The sequence below is a fragment of the Taurulus bubalis genome (assembly GCF_910589615.1).
Source record: "Taurulus bubalis genome assembly, chromosome: 7".
Classification (NCBI taxonomy): Eukaryota; Metazoa; Chordata; class Actinopteri; order Perciformes; family Cottidae; genus Taurulus; species Taurulus bubalis.
Window position 1 is genome coordinate 13,837,655 of NC_136595.1, and position 17,490 is coordinate 13,855,144.

General features: G+C 40.0%; 1 protein-coding gene across 6 annotated transcripts in view; it reads left to right on the plus strand.

Annotated features, from left to right (window-relative positions):
- The window catches only part of csnk1g2b (casein kinase 1, gamma 2b), a gene marked incomplete at its 5' end in the record, with an annotated part of 30,740 nt that overhangs the window by 1,403 nt on the left and 11,847 nt on the right, over positions 1 to 17,490 (plus strand). For all 6 annotated transcript variants that reach the window (XM_079220693.1, XM_079220692.1, XM_079220694.1 and 3 more), the window contains one exon: positions 14,196 to 14,265. In XM_079220693.1, the coding sequence (XP_079076819.1) occupies positions 14,196 to 14,265 (70 nt within the window). The remainder of the gene's footprint in view (positions 1 to 14,195; positions 14,266 to 17,490) is intronic.

The following is a 17,490-nucleotide window of genomic DNA, read 5'->3' on the forward strand; positions in this document are numbered from 1 at the left end:
TATCTGGATCTGGCATTAGGGCATAGCATTGCTCCATGTATCTTGTAGCCCACTGGACCCAGTGTGTATTTGAATGTATAAAAGTGAGAATAGGAAGTAATCTAGTGGTGTCAACAAGCCAGAAAAGGCCAGCTAATAGTAGGGCAAGGACTTTAGATTGATTTTTAATTTCATTTGGAGAATTTCTTTTAAATAGATTAATGTTTTCTTGTTCATTGTATTTTTGGAGCTGCATTGATGACTCCAATTGCTTAATATTTTTTATATATAAAAAATTAGGGCTGGGCAAAGTTGAAAACATTTAACTGATTAATCACATGCTTTTTCTGTGATTAATCGCATTATGCTTCAAATTAAATAATGAATGAAAAAATAGTGTATTGCACGCTTTTATTTTAAAGTAATGTTATCAGAACAATATAACAGACACTCTCGGAGCAACAGCAAGTTAACAACAGTATATAAATCAGTTTTCTTTTTTTTTCTGAACAGGTATCAGAAGAAACATTTTATTTTATCAGGGAACAGCATAAACGATCTATTCAGTAGTAAGGGTCCCTGTTGGAGGGACAAGCGACTCCTTCATTTGTCCATGTTCAAACAGTAACGCTAAAAAAAATTCAGAAACAGTCAAAGCATGTGAAGCAACACCCACAGTTCATCAATATAATGAACTGTGGGATCTTTAAAGACCATCTGTCGGAGGGGTTCACTACAAACTGTAACTCAGAGATAACTGTGGTTACCCCGCGATGTCCAGTGGTCTTAGTGAGAGCAACAGGTGGTGCACATGTAACGCTGTCACTTTTGTAGTGTGCTCCGTTTCATACAACTTGTGTATTCTCCTGACGGTGGTGCGTCGTCATTCGTTGCGACTCTAAGGACGCTGGTGGCTGCATCAATGCTGTGTAACGTTAAGCCCCTCCCAATGCAAAAAAACAAAACATGCAGTTAACGCATGATAAAATAATTGGCGGCGTTAACGAGATAACGTTGGCGGCGTTAGAGATAACGTATCATCTTTGTTTGCTGTATTGCCCAATCCTAATATTAGGGCTGCAAGTAAACATTTTAATGAATGTAATGATTATTATTTCCATTAATTGGCTTCTCTGTAGGAAATAAATTATATAAATTCTAAGAAACAAAAAAGAATAATTGATGTGCCTTTTTTATTATAGACTACACTTCCCCCTGGTAATTAATATCAAGTCGATTCTTAACTGGACTCAGTAAACTTCTTAGGAGGTTTGTCAATAATTCCTTTGTGACTGGTCAAGTGAAGCTTTGATCTACTAGGAAACCAATAAGGAAACTTTGTTTAGATAGCAAAGTGTGATTTGTTATCTGGCTGGTTAAAACTAGCTTAATCGCTCTCCTTTGTTGCTACTTGAATTGTAGATGCCAACCTCTGCAGGACGGCACATATTGATTACTCAGTGTTGGAGCTGGTGCCTTATGTACCCAGTGTCCTGTGTACCAACTTGTAGAGTAGAGCATGTGGGTGGTGCCTTCCTGCACCTGGGACAAAGGTGAATGCCAGTGTCGCCCTGCTCCACCATGTGATAGCAGAGATAGAGATGTATGGCAGGCCAGTGCACAAGATCCTCTGTCAGTGGATCTGGAACTGCTGTGAATGCTGCTGCAAAAAGCAAGAGAGAAGGGGGAAAACTGTGGAGTGCTGAAAGGTCTTCTTTGTTAGCAGGCCTTGTCGAGACACAGTGCTTCAGTCTTTGGTTCAGCTGGATGCTTTCTCACACTGACAAACACTTATGTGATGGAGGCAGGTCCATATAGCCACTGCTGTATGTACACTGCAGGCTTTACTCCCAAGGGGAGATCCCAGTGTCTTAAAGAAACCGCAGCATTTAATGTCTGTTTTCTGTTGAGGCTTAATGTAGAAACTAGCCACTATCACCACCACGACACTCCCCTGGCATGATGGCATAACTGTTCACTGAGAAAAGTATTGTCTAATCCTCTTTTTCCCTGAAACGTTGATTCCCCGGTCCACTTTGCAAACAGTTGAAATTGACAACTTTTATTTAATTATAGCCCCATTGTATGTAGTTGGTCTTTGACAGATAGGAGGTGCCTGTGAGACATGCTACTGGCAAAACTGGCATCATCAGTAATAAACCAATTGGAGGCCTCATTGTGTGGATAAACACTTTTGACAATGACAAGTGTCTGTATGGTCATAAGAGAGAGGGAGTGATATTGGAGTGACCATATAGGGAGACAAACACAGTAAACAGAGACCTTCTGTGCATTGTGTGCCAGCCATGTACAGGGCAGTGTTTTACCCTATGCATGTTGGCAGTGCTTGTTCAAAGCACAGATGGGTTTCAGACTTGAAAATTAAATTTCCCATTGCCATAAAAAAAATACAATGGTAGTGGCTTCTTATTCTCGATAGTACCGGCTGAAATGACAAGTGTTGTCTGTGGACTTTATCAGCTGAAGCTATTTCAGGTTAATTCCACGATTTGACTAAATCACTAAATTAAACACATGGCTGTTGCCTGACTTGTAAAGACCAGATAAAGTTACACTTATTTTGGTATTCAAAAGGCGTTATCTAAGGACCTAGCCTGTGCATCTTGTAATTTAGACAACCTAATTAGCTAGCGAGGTTTGTAGTCTAGTGTTAATAGAAAATGAATGACTGAAATTTTAGTTACATTTTTAAAGCTGTACAAATTAGAACACACAATTATCACCTAACTCTGTAGTTCCCCTCAGCTCTACAGTTTGTTTTATCATCTTTCAGCTCATTGTCTTCATTTACCATAGTGCAAATGTACTGTTGGATTCAGTCTCACTGCTCGCATCAGTGTTGACAAAAACTCTAATGTGGTTTAAAAAAAAAAAAAACAGTTAGAAGGAGCGTAAAAGATGGATGTACAGGTTGTCAGATATCTGATACCAAATGATTGTATATGTAGTTGCATGTCTGCGAGATGTGTAGATTGGCAGATTACATGTTAGCCATAACAATCTTTTGAGGCAATGATGTCGGCTTGTACTGCTCTCAAGTACTGCTCTCAAGCGGCCAAAAAAAAGTTAAATGATGCTTTAAGTATTTCATACAATGTTGTGTATTGCGCCCAACGAGCACCTATGGTATGTAGTTGTTTTGTATGTATAGGGGAAATTGGAAAGTGTCAGGCAGACTTTTTATTTTCTCTGGCTGATCCAGAAGAGTGAGGTTGTTTATGTGAGTGAAGCGGTGCTCGTCAGTCGTGATACTCTGAAGGAAATCTGAGATGTTGTACGGAACTCCCCGGTGCCTCCCACTGAACCATGATAAGCAAGACCAGAATTTTGAAGGCACAACAGCTCCATCAGCATGTTTGGCTGGAATTAAAGTGACATTTTGACGATTTAAGTTCTTTCATACCCTCTCCAGAGAACATTTTGGGCAGGCTACATGAATATATCCTTTTGATATCAACAGCATGTAAAAGCCTACCTTCCGTCAACTAGCTCATCCTCTAATGAATCAGTAGCCAGCAGCAACACGGTACAGACACGTTTTTGCTTCGTATCAGTCACAGTACCTGCACAGGAAAGTAAATGTTACTGACTTCAGAGTAACAACAACAGAGAGATGTAGACAAACATTAGTGCAAATGTTGATGGCACACAAAATAGGTTTTACTAACCTGGAGAGCAGTGAGTGCGGTGTAGTTGTACCTTGCAAGTGTACATCATAGGTCATGGCAAAGCTCATCACATCATTTTTTTCTAAATGATGTTATAATAATACTTTCAATTTATATAGTGCTTTTCTAAGTACTCAAAGACGCTTTACATAGGGCAGAGACAAATGGAACAAAACAAACAATAGCAAGACAAAGCAGCACACATCCACATACGATGAATTGTGGCAATTGTCGACCTTATTACGCATAGCACTCTGATTTTACAAAGCAACATATTTTGGAAAAATAAAATTTTGTTGAAAATGCAGTTAATGACTTCTCTAAAGTATGGGAGTTATCAGCGGCCATTTGGTTTTGTCGGCGTCGTCGATGATGATGATGATGATGATGATGATGATGATGATGATCTCTCATGACAGCTTTAGTTTCTTCACCAAGTGAATCTGATACTCAGTTGGTCAGTTAACCATCTGAACCACTAAGGATAATTTCACTTTTTGGGCTATGAAGAAAAAACAAAAACTAAGATACTATGTTTATAAAAAGTCATCCATTGTGCTCAGAAATTTGAACGTGAACATCATAATGCTGAAAATGAGCATGTTAACCTCTGTTTATTGAGTTATAAATTAAACAATAGCTATGTTAACAGTACAGACTGTATGTGGAGATCTCAAACAACAAAAACAACTCTCTGTCCTACTACTTAGTGACAAATTCCTAACTATGTCAAGACTCGATAGAAAACATTTGTACTGGGTACAAGCTCAAAGTTAAACAAATGAGGACGTACACAAAACAATGCATTGAACTGATGCCACGCCGTGTGTGTGTGTGTGTGTGTGTGTGTGTGTGTGTGTGTGTGTGTGTGTGTGTGTGTGTGTGTGTGTGTGTGTGTGTGTGTGTGTGTGTGTGTGTGTGTGTGAGAGTGATGACAAAGTAGACTTGCCTCTCGTGTTCACATGAGTGGAACTTCCCCTACCTGTTTAGATCTCTTGTAACATTATGCTGTGTCTGCCTTCTACGGACTATAAAACATGTGGCTAAAGAGCCAGATTCGACATGAACGCTGATATATAAAATTGTCCAATGCTTTTCTAGCTTCCTGAGTCAATACCTATTACTATAAGCCACTTGACGTCATAACGATCTGAAGAAATGTTTTTATTCAGAATTATCTTTAAAAAGTACATGGCAGCTCTTGTCCACCCGCGACCTGATTAGGGATGGGTATCGTTAGGATTTCATCGGTGCTACATTACGTTTCATTTAGCTGACGCTTTTATCCAAAGCGACTTACATTTTTGCTCTATACACCGTAGACACGGCAACGGGGAGCAATTAAGGGTTAAGTGTCTTGCTCAAGGACACATCGACATGGACTAGCAGAGCCGGGGCTCGAACCACCGATCCTCTGATTGAAAGACAGGCATCCTAACCACAGTCGCCCTGTGCTAGTGCTATTACTAGTACTCTTATCGATACTGTTTATCGGTTCGGTTCCTTATCAATACTCTTATCGGCTTGTTCTTAGCAACAAAGGGCTAAATAAAGTTCAACCAAACAGCTGCTCCCCTTGACAAACAACGCACTATACACTGACAGACTTATTAGTTGTTACCTAAATGCCTTTGAGTCCACTGTTGAGAAGGCGTGCAGGCCTTTGACAATAAACTGGGTGACAGCCCTGTGCCATCTCTCCATTCATTTAGCTGTACCACACCTCTCCCTCAGACCCTTAGACATATTACAATTCAATTTCAACACGATCAATGTTCATCATCTGGACTAAATCACAATGATTTGTCTAACTTGGCACATGAAGAGAACCAGTGTCAAAGGTCACGGTTACCACAACTCTATTCAACTTCTCCAGAACATTCAATTGATGTCTAATTCTGTCTGATTTCAACCAGTGCTAGATTAGTGCTCTGCATTTTGGGAGGCAGCTGATGGCTCCATCTGGCTGTGTTAAATCTGAGCTGAAACGGGAGAAGTGCTGGACGGCGGCCGGCTGTTGCTCTCTGACACCACTCGCTCCTCAACACCACCTCCCAACCAAAGACACCTGGTCATAAAGACTTCATGAATGGAGAAACACACACACACACACACACACACACCTATATCCTCTGTATTTGTTTTAGCTTTACAGTTAGCATCATTGCTACCCCTGTAAAGGCTGCTGAGTAAAGAGGCACTATTTAGACATTTGAGTTGCTCTGTCTAAAATGAGGAGAGTCACATTGCCAGTTGCATATTGTGAATTGGTTTACAGGGTGTCAGGCAAAGGTCAGGGTCTATTCTGGGCCTCATGCATAATGCTTGGTCTGTTCCCCTGAATATGGCACACATAGGCATACATGTGTGCACGTTAAATGTCAGATTGGCTTGACACATGATAAACAACACAGATGTGTCTTTATGTGTTACATTACATCATGGCAGCTGTCTGTTTTACTAAACCATGCTGTTTCAAAATGCAGTTTATTGTTTGTGGGGTCCCTTTTTTTTATATTTCACCACAACATGGCATCATGTGTCTAGCAAGTAAGAATGTGTGATATCAAGAATTTTTACAATATTGGCATTTTGGAGGATTAACAATAGTAATATTAAAAAGGAACAATTTATTAGACTCGACTGTAGGGCTTCCTGCTAATAACAATTATTTGTTATTGATTCATTTTTTTAATAGATTGATTAATTGTTTGTCTATAAAATGTCAGAACAAAGTGAAAAATGTCCATGTTTACTTATATAAATTGTTTGTTTTATCCAACCAACAGTTCACAACTCAAAGGATATGCAGCTCAACGTGTAAAGGCTGTGGTTTATTGTTACATATCTGTTATTTGCTGCCCATCCCCCTTCATTTGGTGGTGATTACTCCATCCTGTCACAGAGGTCAATTCTGATCTTTCTCAGCTGTGTTGGAGCAGAGATCAGATTTAGCCCAGATGACATCATATGCAGAGTCGGTTAATCCCGGGAAGAGGACTTTGTGTGGTGCTGATGGCTCGCTCCATCCAAGTCTACGTAGGCTACCGCATGCTAAAATACAGAAACCACCACCACCTAATCCGTCATGACATAATCATATGTTTATACGCGCTTCAAGTGTTTTATTCTAAGCGAGATCCTTGAAATGGCATGTATCATTCCACCTCGCACCCATCCCCAGGATGTTGTAATTACAGGATTTTATCCCACTCGGGAAGTATTTGCTGCTAGTGCTGATATCGACAAATCTGTAAGCCTTTTAGCAGCAGCTAGTATAAATCACTTGCCACTATTTATATGCTCAAGTCCATCATCCATGCAGTCATTGTTGTGATTTGACTGAGAAGCCTGCAGATGAAGGCTGAATGGTGGTATCTGATTGTTGGGATCCCACATTGTTGCATGTAAGGTCCGTCTCTAAAAGGCACAAATTTGTGAGTTTGGTATAACTGGCAGAAACCACAGTTCTGGTAGCATGTAGTCTGATTTGAGTAGAAATTAACAGTATTAACTCAACTCACTAAAATATGACAAACAAATCAGCAATGCAACAAACTGTTAAACTGCAGGCACACAAGATTAGTTAATTTTCAAATTTGTATTCAACTCGTTAAACGGTCGCATTTGGTGGGTATATATATATATATATATATAGAAAAATTTGTATTCAACTCGTTAAACGGTCGCATTTGGTGGATATATGTGTGTGTGTGTGTGTGTGTGTATATATATATATATATATATATATATATATATATATATATATATATTAGGACTGCAACTAACGATTATTTTAATAATCGGTTGATTATTTTTTCGATGAATCGGATAAAAAAGCAAAAAAACATTACTTTCCAACCCTTTGTTCAAAAACAGAAGTGAAAGTGCAAATTCACAGTGCAAAACATGTTCAGAAAGCACAAACAGGTTGCTCCTTGAACATCCCCGAGCTGTTAATTAAACAAATTAGATTAAAATGGACTAACACTAAAAACATACACATGTATGCTTTACATCTGCCTTTTTACTGTAATTGATCTCCTTGGAGCAGAGGCTGCTTTAGCATGCCCTGCTTTATCAATATGTATGAAACACTGGGACAGTAGGAAGCTGTACTGCTCCTCTCACGTCTGTTTTGATCGAAACCTCCAGGCCCAGCTCCATCTCATCTCAGCTCTGCATCAAGCTGTGCTGCATATAGAGTCCTCTTCCTTAAACTATTTCATTCTGGGCCTCTTACGACCACGAAATGACGTTGTTGGCTAAGCCCAACTACGTGATTTGATTCAGTCTACTTTGAGTAAAAAAACAACCTGCAGCCAGATCCGCCAGTGTGCCGATTTAACGTTAACGAGTGACAGCGTGAACTGAACCAGACCGGGGGGTTACGGCATGTTTCACCACGTTACGGTTTTTTACAAGCAAGACTGAACTGTAACGGAACATAACGTAACTTTAACGACAATACACAACCCAAACACGTTAGCTTACGTGATAGCAAGCTAGCAAGCTGACTAGCTTCCATTAACAACAAGTTTGAGGGAAATAAAGCCGCTGTAGACGCTTAACGCTTAACGCTGGTTGGCCAAGACTCGACACGTCACATCCAAGATGTTCTATTTTTGCTAAGATCACGACTTAAGCGTTTCTCAATCTCTCACTCCAATCTCAGACAAGCTGGCGACTCTGCGCCGCTCTTTTTGTTTTTTCCTCCGCGACTTTATAGCTGCCGTAATAATCGCGCGACACAACGAATCGATAATGAAATTCGTTGCCAACACTTTTGCTGATCGATTTTATCGATTCGTTGTTGTAGCCCTAATATATATATATATATATATATATATATATTAGTGTATATGTGTATATACACTCACCTAAAGGATTGTTAGGAACACCTGTTAAATTTCTCATTCATGCAATTATCTAATCAACCAATCACATGGCAGTTGCTTCAATGCATTTAGGGGTGTGGTCCTGGTCAAGACAATCTCCTGAACTCCAAACTGAATGTCACAATGGGAAAGAAAGGTGATTTAAGCCATTTTGAGCGTGGCATGGTTGTTGGTGCCAGACGGGCCGGTCTGAGTATTTCACAATCTGCTCAGTTACTGGGATTTTCACACACAACCATTTCTAGGGTTTACAAAGAATGGTGTGAAAAGGGAAAAACATCCAGTATGCGGCAGTCCTGTGGGCGAAAATGCCTTGTTGATGCTAGAGGTCAGAGGAGAATGGGCCGACTGATTCAAGCTGATAGAAGAACAACTTTGACTGAAATAACCACTCGTTACAACCGAGGTATGCAGTAAAGCATTTGTGAAGCCACAACACGCACAACCTTGAGGCGGATGGGCTACATCAGCAGAAGACCCCACCGGGTACCACTCATCCCCACTACAAATAGGAACAAGAGGCTACAATTTGCAAGAGCTCACCAAAATTGGACAGTTGAAGACTGGAAAAATGTTGCCTGGTCTGATGAGTCTCGATTTCTGTTGAGACATTCAGATGGTAGAGTCAGAATTTGGCATATACAGAATGAGAACATGGATCCATCATGCCTTGTTACCACTGTGCAGGCTGGTGGTGGTGGTGTAATGGTGTGCGGGATGTTTTCTTGGCACACTTTAGGCCCCTTAGTGCCAATTGGGCATCGTTTAAATGCCACGGCCTACCTGAGCATTGTTTCTGACCATGTCCATCCCTTGATGGCCACCATGTACCCATCCTCTGATGGCTACTTCCAGCAGGATTATGCACCATGTCACAAAGCTCCAATCATTTCTAATTGGTTTCTTGAACATGACAATGAGTTCACTGTACTAAAATGGCCCCCACAGTCACCAGATCTCAACCCAATAGAGCATCTTTGGGACGTGGTAGAACGGGAGCTTCGTGCCCTGGATGTGCATCCCACAAATCTCCATCAACTGCAAGAAGCTATCCTATCAATATGGGCCAACATTTCTAAAGAATGCTTTCAGCACCTTGTTGAATTAATGCCACGTAGAATTAAGGCAGTTCTGAAGGCGAAAGAGGGTCAAACACAGCATTAGCATGGTGTTCCTAATAATCCTTTAGGTGTGTGTGTGTGTGTGTGTGTGTGTGTGTAATAGTAATAAGATATGTCGTCAATCAGAAAATTATATTGGTAATATATTAGCTTTGAGTAATTTATCAAGCAAGGCTGAAAGATAATTCATTGATTCTGGAATTTCTCAAATGTGAGGATCTTTTTAATAATTGTAATCTGAATATCTTTGGGTTTTAGATTGTTGGCAGGACATAACAAAATGTCACCTGGAGTTCTAGGAACTTGTGCTAGGAATTTGTCACTATTTTCTGGCATTTTATTTACTTGGAAATTAATGGAGAAAATAATAATAATAATCCATAAACAAAACAAAAAAGCTCATTAGTTGCACTGCTAATGTCCAAAGTTCAATTCAACATAATTGTATAGACGAATGAGATGTAATGGCATTGGAAAAGAAAGTCTGGGTCTTTTAAAGACCGATGTATGGCAACACATGTAACCCAAAATGTATGTTTCAGTCATTGAAAAACCTGAACAGCCACAAATCAGAAAAGGTCCATTTCAAAGAGAGGATACAGCTCGACAGAATCCATCACGATGTCCGTGGCAGTCACGAGAGAGTATATCAAGATATATTACTGTATTGATTGTCCGTTCTATTGGCTAGTGTCATGGCACTACCTGTGGGGAGACTGTGTCTCAGTGGTAGAGCAGGGTCATCCTTCAATTAGAGGATTGGTGGTTCGATCCCCGGCTCCGCTAGTCTATGTCGATGTGGCAAGACACTTAATCCTTAATTGTTGTTCCTGAATGATGACATGTAGTACAGTCCTTTTACCATTTACCTGATAAAGGTTCATTTAAGTCCCTTTACTAAAAAAACGATGATTTTTTTTTTTTTATTGCAGCAGCTGTGATCTTTGTTGGAACATTGTTGGAATTGTGGTCTTGAAAATAGGCTCATGTAGATCATCTTGTTTCTGGTCTCATGCCGAGACCATTTTGATTGTATATACATTGAACCCTGATACACAGAAACGCACACAGCTGCAGTGTGAGACAGCTGAGGCGGAGAGGTTACTGTAGCAGCAGGTGAGACAGGGAAGTACCCTTCTGGCCTGCGGGTCAGCTGCCCCAGACACAGTCCAGCACACATGGTAAAAAGCTGCTCTCTCCGTGATACCGTACCGGTTAACCAAAACTCTAGTGATCCCAATACCAAAGGTGGTAAGGTAACGAGTGAAGCCGACTTCATTTTTTGGATATATGCTTGGGAGAAATGAGTTATGGGTGTTCTGACCAAAAATATATAGCACAGTATTTTTTTACGATTTTCAGTGTAACACAGTATTTTTTTTTGACATAACTGGACCTTTTATATGAGTTTAAGGTGGCTTATTCTACAATAAGGAGTACATAGAATATATACAACGTTTTATAGATAGTTGCAAAACTGACAACAGGTCTTTTGTTGTAGAAAAGTGTTGTGTTGTTGGTACTTTTGACCTAGCCAGGCATGCCTCGAATCCAGTGTTTTAATCATTGATCCTGTCCTTCTCGACAGGACCATGTCTTTGCATAGGTGGATATTTATTGCGTATGTAATGGTGCTCCACCGCTCTGTCAAGCGATGTCTGACCCTTTTGGCTTTGCTGTTTCACTGCCGCTATTGACGGCCCTGAATTCAACGATTGCAATCACACTCTGTGTTTGTTGTTTTTTTTATACCAATTTTTTTTTCCAAACAGACATGGCTCTTCTCTTCACAAGTTATTGTAGTGCATCTCCGGTCTCACTTTCTTCAACCTCCATCTCTCTTTTCTGTTCTTTAATGTGCAGGAGCGCCAGAGCCTCTCTCAGCTGTTAACGGACTGTTTTTACCCAACATACCATTCGGCAGTCTACATTTGGAATTGTACAATCGTTAATTTTACAAATTGTTTGTGTCACAACTTGTTGTGTGCCATGATGTTTTACCCTGTCAAAGAGAGTTATTCGTGGGTTATTAGTTGTAGTGTTATAACTGTGAGTGAGAAGGGCACACGGTTAATATGGGTCCCCTCTCGATGCACTCGCAGGTCTTCCCGGTCGTAGCGCTCTTCACAGCTGTTCTTCGGTGTGGTCGTATATGAAAAATATAAATTGCACAGGAAGTGTAAACCGGATGAATCGTTACACCACCCTGCATTAGCCCCAATACATTCCCTTTTACAAAAGTGCTTCTGTGGGTGCTGCCCTGCCATGTCCTGGGTGCATGTCTGCATTGGGAGCAGATCAAAGATTATTTGATATGAGCTGGGGCTGTGAAAAATTCTTGTCATATATGCAATAATGTCAGACATTTGCAGCTTGGTCCTGGTCATTTGCACAGCCATAGCTTAGCCCATCTGCTACGAATAGAGCTGACTCTTAAGTACGTAAAGCTGCCATAAGCCTCTGTTTCCTATTGTAAGCTGTTTTAAAGGGTCCTGTGGTTTGGCGCCATCTGCTTTGAGTCATTATTTATATATTTTATATTTTCTTTTCCTCTCCTCATTGGCATGGCCTGACTTGTGGGTGACATGCTCGGTGTCCATGTTCATGTGGGAGGAGGATGACGCTACAGCAGTTCCCTGCTCCGCCTCCCAGACTAGTCACGTGTCTTCCTCCCACAGGCCTCCACTCCTCTGTATTGCCTCCTGTCTTTCACTCTCAATTTCTAGCCCCCAGCATGCACAGAGGCTGCTTACTTCTCTGCCACTTTTCCTTGTTGGCATCATGTTGCAGTAGGATGCTGAAATCTTGTTTTTTTTTCCCCAACAGATAATCGAAAAACATCTTTGAGTTTGTACATGTTAGCATCATATAAAGACATGAGAATGCATCTGGTCTCTGATGAGTTTGCATGCCTGAATATAACAAACATTATACAATATTTAAGACATTGACACGGATAGAAACAGAGAGACGTTGGACGAGAAAGGACCTGCTCTGTCTCTCTGCCTTCACCTCAAAACATCAAAACGTCTCTGACCAGCATCTAGAGTGGATCATGCTGTAAGAATAAACATATAAGCTAGTTAGTTAAATCTGAAAACGGATTTAAAGACATTTTGAGTCCTTTCTCTGTTTTATTCAACCACCAATCAGATATTATTGTTTTGGAAAAGGCAGGTAAAGAACAAATTCAGGATTATATGAGAAACCCTTTGGATTTTTTTCACAATCAGGACTATTAAATATATTAACAGTCTAGTTTGGGGATATTATGGCAAAGTTGGTTAATAACTAAACCATCTTTTGATTGATCCCTTAAGTGAAACCACAGAACACATCCCATAGGATTGGGACTGGTTATTGCAAAACGATGGAACAGAAAGTTCCTTATTGTGTTGAATACAGCTCATATTTTGTGTGTGCACTCCTACGTGTTAGGAGGGCACCAAAAGAGAAATGCTTCTGATTTAATAAAGGCCTAATGGAGTGAATGTGGGAGCTTAATAGCTTTCAGCTTTTAGTTTATATAATTTGAAATAGAAGTGCTTTGGAATTAAATGCACATGGGAAAGATAATCTCACTTCAAGCACCTCTTGAGAAGTTGGCTATATACATTTTAAGGCATTTTCATAAATGTGTATATAAAATAAAAAGGTCTTACAATAGAGCTAAATGTTATGTATGGCTGTTTCATATTTGTTGGCATATCAGAGCTGACTATCAATTTGACAAACAAGATAATGTACACCTTTGGACTTGCGTAAAGCCAGTATGGTTGGCAGTGTGTAAAAGGGGGACTGCCTACTGCTATTGGGGACAAGGGCTTTAAACGAGCTGTGGCACAGCTATTGAAGATTAAGGAAAGGAATTAAGTTGGATGTGTGTTTGTTCTATCCTTTTCATGTTTGTCTATAATGCCCTTGTTATCATAAGAGTGGGGTTAATCAGATTACATTTTAGGTTGTAAAGCTGGCGTTGTAAAGCTAGCTAGCGATATAATGAACAATATGTCCCAGTGGGTTGATTATCTGCCATGTCATCACAAAAGCCCGCTGATCACTAGCTGGAAATGCTCTTTATCCTCTCCCATCCCACAAGTCTGACCTGAGACTGAATTTAAGTTATATTAGGCATTGAAATAAGTACAACATTGTACTGTAGGTATTTAACTTAATTGCAGACCAAGATTATCCTGTTGATGTGTATGTAAGGTTGTCACTCACACACTTTCTTGTGCTTTTGTGATGTTGTAGTGAGTCTATAATTCCCCTTGACTGTGTGAAAGCCATGCAAGGATTGATGTTTCAAAATTACTTTACAAATGAGCTTTTTTGTTGTTGTAACAAATGCACAACGCTCTGTTTTGTCCATAGAGAATAATCCCCCCTGCAGGGTTAACTGAGCCAACCAACCCTCATTGTAGAGAAAGGATATTGACATGACTGATTTCTTCAATGTTATATTTAACACTCACTTTTCCTTCTTTTTTTCCTCTCTTCTCTTTCAGGAACCTATAAAGTCCAGGGCACCACAGCTCCATTTGGAGTATAGATTTTACAAACAGTTGGGGAATTCAGGTAAGAAAGATGCCGTCTGTAGATTATTAGTCTCTGATAGACAGCACCATAGTGATGAGTTAAATGTGAATGGACCTTTTCAGACTAGGTTGGGGGGGGAAGAGAAAACCCAGACTTTATATTCAGAAACAGACAATGATGTGCAGCTGGATACACACTTTGTGATTGAGATATTAAAGAAGGCAATGTAATTATAATATGTGGTTGTTATTTAGTTAACTTAGCAAGCAATGAGAGGGAAATGGAAGAGGACATAGATTGAATCCTGAATGTTCACACTCTGATTTGGAGTTTGCTAAATATGTTGATTTTACTCAGCTGAGTGGATTTATATAGCTTGTATGAGATAATGTTTTTTTTTTTGCTGTAATGTAACAAATGTAAATATGATTTACCTTCCTCTGTAGTCCTCCAATTCGCTAGATTGTGTTCAATTCCAAAAAGCTTTGTTTTCCTTTACGCCGCAATGTGAGACCTCTGTTTTCAGATTCAGCATCTATTCAGCAAAATCACTTTTTGGAAGGCAAAATGTAAGGAAATTATGCATTTTCAAATGTGGATATGTAACAATAGGGTAAACAGACACACTGAAATGACTCCAACAGCTTCAATTCTACTTTGGGCTAAATTTCACAGCATGTGTCTTCCCAGATCTGTGGAAGCCAATGGTTGCTATGAAAGCTGCTTCCTTTTTTTTCTAATTCCACCTCTCCAGTACCCAGCATCGTTCCTCTCATGCAGCACTGCTCAGAACATGTTGATGTGCTGTGATGCATAGCTCTGGCTCCAGGGCAGCAACTCTTTTGATCTGGTCTGGCTGGTCGGATAGTTACAGAGGGTGAAAGAGAAGGCAGAGTCAGCTGGTTGGGAGGGTCTTCATTTTCTTTAACAGCACCGCGGGGCTGGCTGTTTTCGGAAAAGGCTCACTTGTCATGTTTCTTAAAGTTTGTGCTGACGCACGTGTTAATTTTATTGGCTCTCAACTCTCATGCTCAGTATCTAATTCAACATCTGAAAACATTATTCATTATTTAGTCAAACTGAGAGGAAAAGGTAGTTTAGGTCTGTGTAATCTCCAACTCTGCAAACAGCCGCACCTTCATGTCCAATCAGTTCTTTTTTTGTCTCTTCTCCCAGACAACTTCCTTTTATAATTTATTTAAATGCAGGACATGTCCTGGTTACTACTTAATTGCATAATTTAGTCTAAAGAAGGCTAACTTGGTCTATTAAAAGGTAACTACACCCTCAAATTCTGCTAGAACCGCTTGCTACTGCTAGTGCAACCAGCAGCAATGTGTGAGAGGCAAAGCAGGGAACATGGTTAGCCAGTGTAGCCAATATGTGTTGACTGTGTGCTGCCTGCAGATTGCAGGGAAATGCTCTAACATGCATTGCTAAAAGAGTGTGAATTTTTTTTTTCCCTTTTTTTATAGCCGTTTTAATCCATCATTCTGCCCTGCGAGCAAATCTTACTGTCTTCTTTTCATGCCCACACATACATAAACTCAACGTTAGGTGGTATTTGCCTGATAATAGGATAGGATTCTCTGGTCCAGGCTCGTTGTCTCTCTCTGCCTTTGGTTGTTTACTCTGGCACATGAAACACATCTTGACCTTCCCTTCTTCCATTGAGACCGCTACTGGCCTTCAGCCTTACTCTTATTGTACGAAGTCTGGGGCTGTGCAACATGAGGGAAAGAATATTCCTCGCCCTGAAACACAACTAGACGACAGGCAATCTGCACAGTAGACTGGCTAACAGGCTGGTGTAATGTCGGCTACGAATTTCCAAATGCCCACTGAACATTATTGCACTATTGCTTTACACAGTTTCAGTTATAATTGCTGCTGCACATCTTTTACATATGTACACTGTAAGCAGTAACCTTCAGGAGTAAAAAGCCAATACTTTATCATTACCTGTTCAACAAGCATGAAACCTGTAGAAAAGCAATATTTCAATATGCTCTGTCGGCAGTATCCCACCCACCGCCTCTGTTTTACACAAATACTTGAATTGTGACAAACAAACCTTCTGTAATAGGGGTCAATCGACAAACTATTGTCATCAGTGGAACTGGGCTCCGATAGTTGCTAATGGCTGTACATCCGCCACCAGTCATGTGAGTTATACATCATCGTGTTATATAGAGGCTATATACAAATAATGCTAAAGTAACTGACAGAAGTAAAACACCTCAAAAACTCCAGCTGATGTGGCAGTAGGAAACCTCACTTCACTTTCACTTCTCTCTTAAATAAGCGGGCTCTCGCTTTTTTATGATTTGAGCTGTTTGCGTTTCCAGCTTCAAACTATCGTTGGTTGACCTCTAGTCTGTCAGTAGTCTGTTTAGCTTAGTTTGCCACATTTTTTTATTTATTTAGCTGCTGACTGAGACAAACCAGCCACTTGTCTCTCTTGCTGTGGTACTTGCAGGCATTGATTCAGCAGAGGGAGCAGGACAGAAGACAGGATGAAGGTCTGATACTGACTAATGTCTGGGTTCATTCTTTCTAAAATTCGCTCTGTACTGTATTGTGAGGTCAGGAATATAATTTACTTTAGTTTATGTAGTGACTTTGCTTTGGTAAACAATACTGTTTCTGCTCACCATTAAGCCTAGTTCAATTTAAAATAATCAATTATAATCCGGTTTTGAATTTATAGACAACCAGGTTGACTATTGGAAATGTATAGCTAATATGCGGTCATATCATCATCATCATCATCATCATCACCACAACCGACATCACAAATTTTCCTGATATTGTGTTTGCCTAGTGCAAGGTTTCATAATGTTGCTTAAGTGTGACTGGCAGACTATAATCAAATGTCCATTAAATTGGCAAGCAAATTTTAAGTAACCTTTTGAAATTTTGCAAAAACGTAATGTGAATTAGCCGTGTTTCCATCCACTGGAGGGAATACACTAGGCTTCAGCGTAGTTTTGTCAGAAGTTGGCGCTATAGGCTACACTTAATGTATGGCTATACTCTAGTAAACATTGTAGAGGATGTAAAGGTTGCGATCTGGAAACAAAACTTTTTTTTTTCTTTGGCCATCAAACCATCCACAAGAGCAAGGTTTTACGGCATTTTTTCCAGTTGGGTTGGTTTGAATTATTGTCCTTGTGGACAAAGGCAAGCATTTGCACATCATGTTAAATGTATTGTGAATGTTCACTAAGTCAGAATTTATTCAGCAAATGTGTTTCCATAATC